Below are 12,994 nucleotides of genomic sequence, written 5' to 3'. Positions count from 1 at the left end.
TAGTGAGAACTCAGAAAGAAAAGAAGAGAGCTGGAGAGAAAGCTTCTGTCTTCTTAGAGAACACCTAAGTAATCATGAACAGAATGTGAGTAGGTATACGGATGATAAAAGCCATTCTGATGAGGTCTCAGATGGAAATGAGGAATGTGTTATTGGATAATAGAGAAAAGGCAAACCTTGTTATAAAATGGCAAAAAATTTGCTGAACCGTTCATTTTATAGTGTTTTGTGAAAGGTAGAACTTGTTAGTGATGAAACTGGATATTTAGCTGAGAGGATTTCTAAGCAGTGTTGAAGGAGTAGCTTGGTTCCTCCTAATTGCTTATAGTAAAATGTGAGAAGAGATAAATGACTTGAAGATGGAATTATTAAGCAGAAAGGTACTAGAACTTAAAGATTTTGGAAGATTCTCAGCCTATGCATATTGTAAAAAATGAGAAAGTGTGTTTGGAAGAGACCGCTAAGGATATAGCCATGCAATGCTTTGATAAGGAGATTAGTATGGGTGTGAACCATGGACCTAATCAGCTACTCTAGCAGGAAAACTACCAGGTTGAACTGAACAGCAAAGAGACAGGAAGCAAGGAAGGCAGGCTTTTGGAATTCTTGGATTTTACAGGACAGGACTATAGAAATATTCAGGTGAAAATGCACTATTCTTCAAGACAAGGGAAAAACTATCCGAAAGGCGATTTAGAGATCATCAGGGCTGCCTCCTTGTTCTCAAAAAAGGGGATCACTGCCTTGTTTTTAACAGGCCAGATGAACTCTGCCCAAAGCTGTGGGGGTGGAGTCACCTTGTCTACCTGACAAAGCTACAGGGGCAGGACCTCCACCCCAGTGGGTCCAGAAGGCACACTGTCACCCGAGTGGGCTTGGAGGGCAGAGGATCCACCCAAATGGGATTACTTTCAAGTCTTGAGATCTCATCAAGTTTGCCTTGCTTCGTTTTGGACTTGCTTGGGCCTGTCACCACATCCTTCTTTCCTATTTCTCCCTTTTGGAGTGGGGATGTCTATCCTATTCCTGTCCCATCACTGTATTTTGGAAGCACATAACTTGTTTAGTTTCATAGGTTCACAGCTGGAGACAAATTTTGCCTCAGGATGAATCGTACCTAGAGTCTCAACCATACCTGATTTAGACGATATTTAGATGAGACTTCAGAGTTGCTCCTGGAATGAGTGAAGACTTTGGGGGCTGTTGGGATGGAATGAATGTATTCTGCATGCAAGGACATGAATTTTGGAGGGCCAGAGGGGGAATGCTATGGATCAAATGTTTGTGTCCTCCCAAAATTCCTATGTTGAAGGCTAATCCCCAACGTGATGGTATTTGGAAGTGGGGCCTTTTGGAGGTGTTTACACCATGAGAGTAGAGCCCTCATGAATGGGATTAGGGCCCTTATAAAAGAGACCCAGAGAACTTGTCCTCTGCTTTCCACCATGTGAGCACACAGGGAGAAGCTGGCAATCTGGCAAGCTGGAAGAGGGTCCTCATCAGAACCCAACCATGCTGGCACCCTGATCTGGGACTTTCCAGCCTCCAGAACTGTGAGAAGTGTCTGTTGTTTAAGTCACCCAGTCTGTGGTAATTTGTTACAGCAGCCTGAACAGTCCAAGTCAGTAGGCCACCAGACCTTACCCTAATGCTATGGGCTGCCGAAGTAAAAGCTGTGTCTATATGTGTGTGTTTCCAAGTAATCCAATACCCATTTAATCCACTGTTCCCTTAAGAAGCCATTATAATTACTGAAATACAGGAGCTTTGAGGAGATGGGGGTAGTTTATCGTGTCTCCATGTTAGCCTTGGTTTGGGGATTACACACGGGATTTAACTTGTCCTAGAGCAGACAGGTAAAAACGTCAACAGGTAGGAAGACTGACAGATTGATCTGGCAGCAAGAGAACAATATTGTTAGCACAGCACAGCTCTTTAAAACAAAAACTAAGAAAGAGCTGTGCAAAGATGTTTTTGTGTATGGTTAACCTGATTTTTTCAAAGACAATTTAAGGCAATTGACTCAAACGTTTATACTAGAGTAAGCTTTACAAAAGTGGACAAATGGTGAAGGGAAAGTAAGAGTAGGAAAAACAAAATAAAGTTGAAGTGGGAGAGGGCAATAGACAAAACAGGAAAGATGCCTGTAACCTGTTAGAGGTGGGCCAGGAATTGAGCTGCAAGCTCTCCAGCAGCTACTGTGATGAAGGGAATTCAATCTATCACTGAAGAGCAATGTCCCCACCCCTGAACCAAAGTAGTGGCTCAGGGACGTACAACTCCCAGTGCTCTCACTCCAGGAGGAGTTTCCATGAGGCTCATCCAGAGGGCTGAGGGAGTGCTGAGAGCATTAATAGCAGCTTTGCCTAAGGTTGTTTCCTAAAACTTTCTTCAGTGAAAGTGATGGCAGAACATCGTAATGGTGCTTAGAAGAAGCAGTTTTATGAAATCAGTAGGAAAAGCTGTAAATGGAAACAAAAAAGAAGCGTAGTGGGAAGATCTGGGAGACCAACTGAAAAGAGGCAAAACTGCAAGCTGAGCTGAATCAGGCTGGGAAAAAACCAGAGCTTAGAGCCGCGGCTTTACCTGGAAACAGAGGTTTTTACTTGTTTGTTTTCTTAAAATCAAGATCAATCTGCAGGAAATTCTGAGGACTTATTTTCAATTATATTGGCTTACGAAGTTAAACGACCTTCTTAAACACTTTTCCAGGGCTCTGACTATGTCTTTCTACTATAAATCTGTATAAACATTAATGCTTCTATGATTGTGTCAAATATAGAGAAAAACCTAGGGTAGGATAAGGAAGGTGTCAGGGAGGCATCAAAGAGAAAAAGGATAGCAAGGAAGTTAATGTGCAAAACTAGTTATTTGACATTGAAGTTATTATACTCACTAAGCATGAATGGATGGATGGGAAGAAGAAAACACAGGTTTTCACATTCTCGGTGCCTAACTTGAAACTGAAGCCTATGCCATAGGATGGCATGTTTGTAACAGTTCCTCTGTGGTATTTTAGAAATCAACATTCTCTCGGAGTCCAATTTGGGAAAAAACATGATTCTACTTCTATCTTCTTGGTCACTTTTTAAAGTGTTTAAAGGAACACTTTTTAGCATTTACTCTAAAGCAGAGCTATCAGAGAACATGGCTACTTGATTATCCTCTCAAGTGAAGAACACTCCATACACAGCTGCTTCAGCCACAAAGGAGGGATTTATTAACCAGGTGATTTTTCCCTAAACTATCTGTAGCGAAATAATCGACACATTAGCACTTACATGAAGATAATTAGATCCCAGAGTTAATATTCTCTGATAATCATTAGGGGAAGTGAACAGTTCTTCAGGAACAGGAGCTAATATTTCAGGCTGCTTATAATTTCATAACACCAGAAAATTTATTAAACAACCTATTTTTTCTATACCCAGAAGACTCAAAACCATCTTATGAGAGGAGAGAACATAACCAAATCAGGAGAAAACACCAATGAATCTCAGACTTCGCTCTGCCTTTTATATTCCTAGAACTCCGGAGGAGGAAGACTCAGGCACCAAGATATTTATCAATAAAACCCCACCCTGCCTTTGGGTGGCCTTTGAGGCACAGGAACCAGTTACTTCCTACTCCTGTTCCAGAGAGTGCTATCTAACCCAGACATAAACTCTGTGTTTCCTAGGCTGTTATTGCCACAAAATTGCCTCTAGACTGATTTCACTGGGACAAGCAAGCACAGGTTGGAAAACAACAGGAGCTCATGTGCTAAGGGTCAACAGAAATGACAATTATGGCACGAATACTGGGGAGAGCCATCTGCAACCACATCTCATTTAAATGTGTTGGCTAGACCCTATGGCAGATTTCACAGAGCAGAAGTCTCCAAGTGACTCCAGTGAATGGGCACCAGGCAGTGGGAGAAGAGAGGTCATTTTTGGTGAAGGCAGCAATTAAAAAGGGTTTATAGCCTACCTGATGAGAGATTCTAGGATGGCGGGGGTTGGACCTTTCTGGAACTCCAGTTCTTTGTAGTGTAGTGCTTTGGCATATGCTCGGCACTTGGCAGCCCTCTCACCCAGCAGGACGATGCCATTGTCGTCTCTCAATGGCAGGGGGCCCTAGAGGAGAGCAGAACCCCACAGCATAGGAAAATGGCAGATGGGGCACAAACAAGAGCAGGCTGAGTGGCTGCTTCTCCCCACCACCCATGGTTCCCTGTCAGGCTCCAACTGGACAATGGGGAAAAGTCTCACCTTGTCACTGTGTTCCATGAATTCAGCCAAGTTTAAGAGCGTTTGTGTGACTTCAGCAATGTCCTGTGAAGTGAGGGCCAACTCAATGCTTCTAATGAGTTCATCCTGCTGGTCTTCATTCAGTTCAGACCAGCAGGACACAAATGCAGCATTGAAGAGATCCCTGAGGGCAGAGAGGAGTGGAAAAAGATATTGGAAATGCCTCTCATGCTTCTGCCTGGTGCCACAAAGTCACATCTACCAATCTACTTCTGGCATTATTGATTTTGGTTATACATATAGACCAGTGTTATCCAACAGAACTGGCTGGAAATGGTCTATATCTTCCCTGTTCAATATGGTAGCCACTGGCCATTGAGCACTTGAATTGTGGGTAAGTTGACTGAGAAACAGAATTTTATTTAATTTTAATTAAAATAATCATATGTGGCTAGTGACTATTGTATTTTACAGCAGGTATAGACACTGATATACAGAGAACTGTGTGTGGGGGTGGGAGGAGAACAAAGAAAAGTAACTTGTCTCCATAGGCACATTTCATGGCAGTTTTGCATCACTTCTCTTCATTGGAGGGGATGAACAGAAAGGGGATTTCCAACATAGAAGTTGGCATTAACGGATTCAGAAAATAATAATCTTCAAATGATTCTTGGGATGCTTCTTAGGCAATGTCCAAATTCCCAAGATCAGAAGTGGCAAAGGCATCATCTGCTATTGCTTTTCAAATGATAACCAGAACCCTTAGTTGGATGGTCATAAACAAAATGACACAGAACTTAAGAAACCAGAAGCATTAGAAAATAGACCCCAAATCCATAAGTCCTAAGATTCTCTAAGCCAATCGCTAACAGCTGGAGCCTTACAAAGACCTGGAACCAGAGGGGCCATTTCTAAGATTACTACAGCTGTTTTAAATCACTGCAGCACCACATGGATGGACATGCTACTCCTGATATCTAAACTTTAATCCTACCCTCTCTTTTTTGGTGAATGTCAGGGGAGGGGAGTTGGAAACTACAGAATATGCATATGATGTATGGGTTTAGCATTTGAAGCCCCCATGTATACGTTTTGTTACACATTAAAAAGGTTAAGTTAGACCAATGTATATAATTTTGCAATCCGATGGAAAAAATTAAATTTGAAATTCAGAGGATAACATGAAGACCAAAAGAAGTTCTATATAAATTAAGAAATAAGCTTTCTGATGTAGGTCCGAGGCCACATTGGATCCCAAATGAACATATTTGGCACTAAGGGGATAAATGCATATATATATATTTATCACAAGCCTCTTGTGGATGACACTGTGCTTAGAAGTGACATGGAGCAGAAGAGAGGTACTCTATATCAGTTGAGCACATGAAATCTGCACACTATGGAAACAGGGAAATCCTGGGAACTATCTTTAAAGCATTAAAAAATACTTGAAATTACATGAACCAAATCATGGTGTCAAAGCGACAGTCTCAGGGACCATCATTCTCCTGCTAAATACACTCCAAACAGCAAACCAGCTGTGCTGATGAAAGTGAAATGAAATGCATTGTTTTTGTTTCTTGCTAACGAGAAGGATTGCTTGTTAATTAAATCACCACTTTATGCCTCATTATAAATAATTGTCCATTGCAGAAAAACTTAGAAAATAAAGAAGGAAATAATCACTCTTTAAAACTTCCTACTTAGAGATAATCACTGTTGCTATTACTTTCTAATCTTTTTCCTGTGTATATATATTTTTAATAGTTGAAATCATACATTTATGCTATTTTGTATTCCATTTTATTCATTTACATTATATGTAAATCTTTTACATGCATTAAAACTTTTTAAAAACCAAATTTTTAATGGCTAAGATGTACTATTTACAACAGTATTTTTTATGGCAAATTCTGTTTTCCAAAGATGGCTACAACAGCATCTCCTGTTCCATGTGTATCTTCTAGAATCTTGCTACTCCCCTATCAAGAGGTGGTATCCAACTCTCCTCCCTTTGAACTTAAGTGGGCCTTTGTGACTGCCTTGAACAACAGTGTGGCAGAAGTGACACGATGTGACTTTCAAGGCTGGGTCATATAAATACCATGCACTTCTGCCTCATTCCCTTGGGGACACTCACTCTTGAACCTAGCCAATATTCTGTGAGGAAGCACAAGCAACCCATAGAGTGATCCACGTGGAAAGGAACTGAGGCCGCTACCCAGGGCTGATTTCCAGTTGATAGTCAGCCCTGGTTTGCCCTCTTGAAAGTAGATCCTTTAGCCCCTGGACAAACACCCCCACTGACACTGTGCGGAGCAGAGACAAGCTGTCCCCACAGGTCCTGCCCAAATCCAGATTCATGAGCGAAATAAATGACTGTTGTTGTTCTAGACCAGCAAGATTTGGGGTATTTGTAATACAGCAATAAATAATCAGAATATCATTATTATTGGAAACAGGATATACTAAACTATTACATAGTTGTTTTCATAGTTGTAAATGACTTTGAAATTAAAATTCTAGACCTAAAGCTACTAAAGATCTACCAGCGAGATTAAGATGAATGCTTTTCCTGTAATATGAGCTTGTTCAATTTGCCTTTTTCTTTATTGTTTCCTCAGACAAGTTAGCAAAATTAAAAATACCAGCCTTTTTACTGTTATCGCTAATAAAAACGAATTCTTATATAACGTTTTTTATGTGCTGATCCTCTTGATCCCATCTGAAGCTGGGAAGAAGGGAGCCCTGACACACCATACCTGGCCATTGGGTTGTAGGCCTGAGCCAGGGCCCAGCAGGAGCGCAGGGAGGGTGATGAGGAGTCCTTCAGCAGCTCCAGACTCAGCCGCCGCAGCCATTCCAGCCAGTCATCTTTGGAGACCCTTCTGGCAGCTCCCCAGGCCTGTAATCCCACAGGTTACAATGGGAAACCATGAGCTTCAAGGGCCAATTGTAAAGAGCCTCATCGATTTAATGATTATTCTACTTCTTTGATTTATAAAATTATACCTCTCATGATAAAACTCCCTCAGACCACAAACATAAAAGAGTAATATTTAATTAAAAGCCATAAAGCAAAACCTCTGGAATATAGTACAATATAGAAAAAGCCTATTTTACAACTCATTGGTGCTGGACTCTATCAGCAAAGCAGAGAGCTCTGCAGACACAGAATGGATGGGGACTGTCACACTCAGAGTGCATTCAACAAAGCCTAATGGCCTCTAGCAATACGTGATGGGCCCTGGGCACTCTGCATTAGGACACTGGTTCATCTTACAGCAAAGAGTCACACAGGGAGCAGGAAATGGCTCAGGTTTACACCATCAGGAATCATGTTACACTCAGGTGAGCAGTGAGCCCAAAGCACACGACACTATGGTAGAATGAGACAAGAGGAGCTGAACAGATTTAATTTTTACTTTCTGATTTATCTCCCCCAATTCTCCTCAAAACTCTGAGCTCTTCAGGCATCAAGAGTTACTACCTGGGGCAGCTGGGGAGATGGACGGAAAGATTCAGGCTCTGGAGATGGGTGGAGAGTATAGTGACCAGAAGCCACACTCTGGAGCTCAGTGGCTTGAGCACAAATGTCAGTTATCTAACTTACTGGCTGACCTTGGGCAAGTTACTTAACTTCTCTGTGCCTCAGTTTCCTCAATTGTAAAATGAGGATAATAGTTCCCACCTCATAAGGTGTTGTAAGGATTAATTAAGTTAATAAATTTAAAGGAGTTATAACAATTCTTGGCACAAAGTTAGTGCTGCATATATGAGTGCCTATTACTCAGAAGTTAGAAACACCTGGTTGGAACCTTGGCTCTGCCATTTGGCAGCTACAGCACTCTGGGCAAATTACTTATATGCTGCTTCCGAGCCTTGGTCTTCCTCATCTAGGGATAATGCATTTACAGGGCCTAGCTGGAATACATGAGCAAAAAGTGGTTGCAATTATCATCAAAATGACATCTCTCTCAACTGGCCTACTCCTAACTACTAAATCCCTAACTTCTAAATATATTCTTAAAAGATTTCCAGCAGAACAGACACGTCGACCCTCCTTAAACTAGGAAACTGCTTAAGAGCAGAAGTTCTTAGTGAGTGAAAGACACGCATCAACGACTTAACCCGTCACCTCTCTGGGAGAAACCGGAGACTTGCTGTGGCCTTTGATGAGTTATTAATGAATAATTTTACATAAACTATTATTTTATGTCAGAAACCGAAGTAGAGATATTGCAAGAGACAAAACGAAAAGCTATGTGAAGGATTCTCACTGACCACACAATGAGAACCCCTGAACTAGAAGGAAGAGTGACACTAGATACCAAAGACTTGACTTTTAGACCTTGTTCTGTTGAATGAAATGGAACATCAAGGCCTTTTCTATCCATAGGTTTTTGGCTTCCTCCCTACACAATGGATCTCTGGATAGCTGCACTGTAGAACGTGGCCTTTTAAGAGGTGGACACACAGAAGGAAGCATTGCTATACAAGGAAATAGCACTCTGACGTGCGGTTGAGCCTGGGTAAGGTGGAGGCAGTTCAGCATAGTAGTTAAGAGACTGGGCTCTGGAGTCACACTACCTAGGTCAAATCCTGGCTCCACCATTTTACTAGCTGACATTGGGCAAATTACTTATCCTTTCAGTACCTCAATGTCCACATCTGTATTAATGGGGACATTAACGACAGCACCTAACTCATAGGGTTATTGTGAAGATTAAATGAGTCAATACACATAAAGTGCTCACAACCATGCCTGACACACAGAAAGCACTCAACAAATGTTGGTAGTTGTTATTGCTATCATTGTTGTTGTTACCATTTGATAAATGGTAGCAAATAGGTATTCAAAAAACCTTAGATTGGGGCTGGCCCCGTGGCCGAGAGGTTGAGTTCGTGCGCTCCACTGCAGTGGCCCAGAGTTTTGCCAGTTTGGATCCTGGGCATGGACATGCCAGCACTCATCAAGCCACGCTGAGGCAGCATCCCACATGCCACAACCAGAAGGACCCACAACTAAGAATATACAACTATGTGCCGGGGGGCTTTGGGGAGAAAAAGGAAAAAAATTAAAAATCTTTAAAAAAAAAACCCCAAAAAACAAAAAAACGTTAGATTAATGGACAACTGCACAATCTATCGAACAGGCTAAGTCCCCACATGGGCCATTCCCTGCTGCTCTGTAAGTCAGAACATAATCAACTCCCAATTCTCTGGGTTATGGAGTAACTGTTTAAACACTAGCCAGTTTCCTCTGCCACCCACCCACTGCTGACTGCCTCCTCTGCTAACGCTGGTGCATGCTGACGGGATGCCAGCTTTTCCATTTAGAAGGTAAGCCCAAATAGATTATCACAGGACGGTAAAGTTGCTGAAAATCCTGGAAGGCATTCTAGAGGTATCTATAAATGGTTTTTACATTTTCTGTACCATTTAAATCCTCTTTTAGCAAACCCAATAGAAAGGCAACTGAGGTAGCAACTGTTATTCTGAAAGCTGGTTAAAACTGACAAATATACCAATCTCTAATTATCATCACATGAATATGTGGAAGCACAATTTACTTTTCGACGAAATGGATCTGAGACTCTAGCTGTGGAGGATTTTGCTTAGGGTTTTTGAATTTGATCCATTCTCTCAGGTGAGATAAACTAGAGATTCTTTGTTTACACTGTTTGGCAAAGGTTATGCTTATTTTTCCAAGTCCCGAGCAGAAAGCAAAACCTCCTAGGAGCAAATCAGACTACTGGGGGATTTCCTAAAATAGAATAAAGCTCTAAAGCAGGGTGGCTGGCTGCCTGATTGGAAGGACATTCTGAACCTAGGCAGCCTGAAAATACCTGGGTGGAAATGTGTGTCTGGCCTTCTTATCCGACCCCTCCCTCAAGTGTGAAGCGTCAGCAGGGGGGCCTCAACAACTGCTTGGGAATACCAGGTGACTGATGACTTTTTCTTCCTCCCAAAGCCTCAGAATAGCAATTACAAAATCTACAGAGGGAAAGCAGCTTCACTCCTGATCCAGGGATATTTGAGAACTTACATCTTAAATCATTAAACATTTCTCGTAGTGGTCACCTTACAGCTGTCTGTGCAGGTAATGACTGGCAGAATCGTCAGTAACAGACCCTGTGTTCCAAAGCTGTGTGTGAGCACACGCACATAGGTCTGTGTTCAAATCTTTATGGGCTTGGCCAAAAGAAGAGAACCAGTTAGCTGGGACCCAGTCCTGCCCAGTTCTTTACCTTTATCTGCTGTTACAGATGAAGCGCAGCTGCCTTGGGTCAGCTGCTAATAAAGGAAGAATAATACTGCGTTGAAATCCTAACTGGGAGCTTCTTACAGCCACCAGAAACACTAAAGTCTAAAGCAAAATGTGGAACATAAGCAAGCTGGTATATTTATTTAAAAATCAGTGACATAACTATGATTATTCTGCTCAGATCCATTAGATATGCTTGGAAACTGCCTATATTTAAGTGGATGGCCAGTGGCATACATGGTGAGAAGCTGGTTATACTCCAGGTTTTGGTGAGCATAGAGAATTCAGTACTTATCTGCAAGGACCTAAAGCCTCACTATACAAAGTGTGTCCATGGACCAGTAGCATTGGCATCACCTGGGAGCTTGTCAGAAGTGGAGAATGCCGGGCCAGATCTTGGAATCCCTGAATCAGAATAAGCATTTTAACAAGTTCCTAGCTGTTGGTAAGCCAAACAAGTCTGAGAACTTTGAGAAGAAGTGCTTTAAAGAGCCTGCATCAGGTGCTAACTAGGGGCTCACTGGTTGTGTTCCATTCATATAAAAAATGAGAATGTTATTTGCAACAAAGCGTTCTACTATCAAAGCTGCAAGGCAGCACAAAAGGACACTTTGTTCTTTTCCTTCTACTAAAAAAACGTACAATTCAGACACCTGGAGAAAGACAAAGTGACCTATGTCCATAGTATATAAATTTTCAGAAAAATGCTTGGGCTGGTTTTTGGTGGTTTTAAACTGAAAGTCACAAGAGCTGAAAGTTGTGAACAAGATAGAAGAGCAGGAAGGCTCTCCTTTCCAAGTCCCCGGGGAAACGATGGACCTGCCTTTTGGAGGTTGATGGTGCTGACATGCAGTTTCTTCATGGGCCCCGTTTCTACTGGTCCACTAGCCAATGCATCCCCTTGGCCACTCCTCAGCATTCGATGCTGGTAAATCAAAGGGTCCTCTTCTTCATCAGCAAGGGTGTATCCCTGCAACCAGAGATTCATGGAACAAACCCACAACCCCACTAGACACTCCCAGTTTAGAAAACATCCTTAAACCTTGAGGAGTTCAGATCTTCTGGAAAAGCCAGGATTTAGGTATGACTCCACATATGGACAAAATGAATCATGGGTGGGCTGTATTCCCCACTGCAGACCAGTCTTTCTTGGTCACTGACAAGCACTGACTTTGTAGTAAGAGCATGCAACTGGCAAATATGAAACAGCTGTGAGCAGTGATAAAAGGGATGAAAAGCAAGGGTGGCAAAGAGCCTGCGGCCTGTTTTTATACGGCCCAAGAGCCAAGAATGGTTTTTACATTTTTAAATGTCTGAAAAAAAAATCAAAAGAAGATAAATATTTTGTAACATGTGAAAATTATTAGAGAATCATATTCTGGAGTCCATAATAAAACTTTACTGGAATGTAGCCATGCATACTCGTTTATGTATGCATATGGCTGCTTTCATGCTGCAGGGGCAGAGCTGAGTAGTTGCAACAGAGACCACATAGCCTGCAAAGCTGAAAAAATTTACTATATTTATGGAAAAAGTTTTCCAATCCCTAGTTCAGAGCTAAAAAGCTAGATATACTCCCACAGCTAAGATGACAAGCATATCAATTAGGAAAGACAATGAGGGACTTTGAAAGTGAAGTGAAGTGCAGTTCACCTTGACAATTCTGCAGATAAGCACATCATAGCGCTGATGGTTGATTCGGTGTCGCACCAGGACTTTATTCACCATTGGAATGAAAATTTGATACTATAGCAGGAGAGGGAAGAGATCAGAAACCATTACTTTGGAAAGCAAAGCAGAGAAAAGAATACCAGCACCACTACATTATAGCTATTTCTTCCAAGTTTTGGGCTAGCTCTGTGATACTCAGAAGAATCACTTTTTACCCCCTCCTGCTATAATCCTAGTCCCCATCATCTTCCACCTGGGTTACTGCAACAGCCTTTTAATGGTCTCTCTGCTTCCACTCTCAGCTCAGTCCATTCTTCCACACAGCACTGAGAGTAATCATTTAAAACTGTTAGGTCAGATCATGGTATTCCTGTGCTCAAAATCCTCCAAAGACTTCTAATCTTGCTCAGAGTGAAAGCCATAGGACTTACAATGGCTCAAGACAGTGTGTGCAAATTTCAGTGGGCATCACCCAGGTGACCCGGAGGGCTTATGAAACCAGAGATCACTGGGCTCTACAACCAGAGTTTCTGATTCAGTAGGACCAGGGTGAGGCCTGAGAATCTGCATTTCTGAGAAGTTCCCATCTCTGTAGATACTGCCACTGCTGCTCTGGGGATCACGTTTTGAGAACCACTGGCCAACAATACCAGTTTCAAGCACCACCCACAGCTCAGCCCCGCAGTATCTCTATGACCTTTTCCAAGCACTTCCCCCTTTGCTCCCTCCTCTGAAGTCGCACTGCTCTCCTGCTATTCCTTGAACACTCCAAGCATGCTGCCATCTAGCACCTCTGCACGTGCTATTCATGCAGTGGCTTCAGCCT

At 42.2% G+C, this 12,994-nt stretch overlaps 1 protein-coding gene across 5 annotated transcripts in view; it reads right to left on the bottom strand.

Annotated features, from left to right (window-relative positions):
- The window catches only part of MTOR (mechanistic target of rapamycin kinase), a 119,422-nt gene that overhangs the window by 68,032 nt on the left and 38,396 nt on the right, over positions 1-12,994 (bottom strand). For all 5 annotated transcript variants that reach the window (XM_046660389.1, XM_046660391.1, XM_046660390.1 and 2 more), the window contains exons 24-28: positions 12,151-12,243; positions 11,321-11,467; positions 6,992-7,134; positions 4,251-4,413; positions 3,970-4,115 (exon numbers count right to left, since the gene is read on the bottom strand). In XM_046660389.1, coding sequence (XP_046516345.1) covers positions 3,970-4,115; positions 4,251-4,413; positions 6,992-7,134; positions 11,321-11,467; positions 12,151-12,243 — 692 coding nt within the window. The remainder of the gene's footprint in view (positions 1-3,969; positions 4,116-4,250; positions 4,414-6,991; positions 7,135-11,320; positions 11,468-12,150; positions 12,244-12,994) is intronic.

Source organism: Equus quagga, chromosome 5 (genome assembly GCF_021613505.1).
Source record: "Equus quagga isolate Etosha38 chromosome 5, UCLA_HA_Equagga_1.0, whole genome shotgun sequence".
NCBI classification, from domain to species: domain Eukaryota; kingdom Metazoa; phylum Chordata; class Mammalia; order Perissodactyla; family Equidae; genus Equus; species Equus quagga.
The sequence above is the reverse complement of the archived record's forward strand: the minus strand, read 5'-3'. Positions and strand labels throughout refer to the sequence as shown.